The sequence below is a fragment of the Nanorana parkeri genome, unplaced genomic scaffold (assembly GCF_000935625.1).
Source record: "Nanorana parkeri isolate BGI_ZX_2015 unplaced genomic scaffold, ASM93562v1 scaffold3618, whole genome shotgun sequence".
Lineage (NCBI taxonomy): Eukaryota > Metazoa > Chordata > Amphibia > Anura > Dicroglossidae > Nanorana > Nanorana parkeri.
The window spans coordinates 2,200-3,444 of NW_017309886.1; the positions used below are offsets into that span (position 1 = coordinate 2,200).

The 1,245-nt window shown below is 65.8% G+C and overlaps 1 protein-coding gene across 1 annotated transcript in view; it reads right to left on the minus strand.

The window, feature by feature from the left end:
* LRRC41 (leucine rich repeat containing 41) overlaps positions 1–1,245 on the minus strand; it is a gene marked incomplete at its 3' end in the record, with an annotated part of 7,931 nt that overhangs the window by 2,196 nt on the left and 4,490 nt on the right. The window contains exons 3-4 of the mRNA XM_018575188.1: positions 332–565; positions 94–258 (exon numbers count right to left, since the gene is read on the minus strand). Of these exons, the coding sequence (XP_018430690.1) occupies positions 94–258; positions 332–565 (399 nt within the window). The remainder of the gene's footprint in view (positions 1–93; positions 259–331; positions 566–1,245) is intronic.

A 1,245-nucleotide genomic window follows, 5' to 3' on the forward strand; every position in this document is an offset into this window, starting at 1 on the left:
AGTGGGAGGGGCACGGGCCAAGTGGGAGGGGCACGGGCCAAGTGGGAGGGGCATGTGACAAGTGGGCGGGGCATGTGACAAGTGGGCGGTTACCGGTGATGGTTTGCAGCACCAGTCGGATGTCCTCCTGCCGGGTCAGCGCCGCGTTCTCCAGGGACAGCTCCTCCAGGTGGGGGGACGCCTTCAGCAGGGACAGCAGTCGCGGGGTGTGGGCGGGACTGTGGGGGAAGCGGAGGTCCAGCTGCTTCAATTGGTTCTCTGCGGAGAGAAAAGGTTCGGATTAGAAATGTCGGAGATTGTGGCTGCGGCCAATCAGAGCGCGGCGCCGTACCTGTGAACTCCGCAGGCCCCGCCTCCACCAGCACGGGGTCGCGGCTCTCCTCCAGGTCATAGCAGAGTAACAAGGACTGGAGGGCGGGGAAGATGCGGAGGAGGGTCTGCGCCAGGTCCAGGATGGTGATGTAGGTGATGAAGTCACACATAGAGACGGCGCTGAGGGAGGAGCCCGGGGCCCCCGAGAGGTGCGAGAGCGCGTCCAGCAACATCGCCATATTGGTGTGCATATCTGACAAAAACAACCACAAGAGTTCAACAAGATACAAATCCTCCGCTGAGGGACACCTGCGGTTTATAGGGGCCCCGGGAGGGACGCATGCGGGTTATAGGGGCCCCCGGGAGGGACGCATGCGGGTTATAGGGGCCCCCGGGAGGGACGCATGCGGGTTATAGGGGCCCCCGGGAGGGACGCATGCGGGTTAAGCTATACGGGCCCCCGGGAGGGACGCATGCGGGTTACACGGGCCCCATCGGGCTATACGGGCCCCCGGGAGGGACGCATGCGGGTTACACGGGCCCCATCGGGCTATACGGGCCCCCGGGAGGGACGCATGCGGGTTACACGGGCCCCATCGGGCTATACGGGCCCCCGGGAGGGACGCATGCGGGTTACACGGGCCCCATCGGGCTATACGGGCCCCCGGGAGGGACGCATGCGGGTTACACGGGCCCCATCGGGCTATACGGGCCCCCGGGAGGGACGCATGCGGGTTACACGGGCCCCATCGGGCTATACGGGCCCCCGGGAGGGACGCATGCGGGTTACACGGGCCCCATCGGGCTATACGGGCCCCCGGGAGGGACGCATGCGGGTTATACTGCCACCTACAGGACTGGACACTGGCAAACAAGATGGAAAGCCCACCCCCAGTATAACCCCGCCCACTCCCAGCATGCCTCAGGTTTACA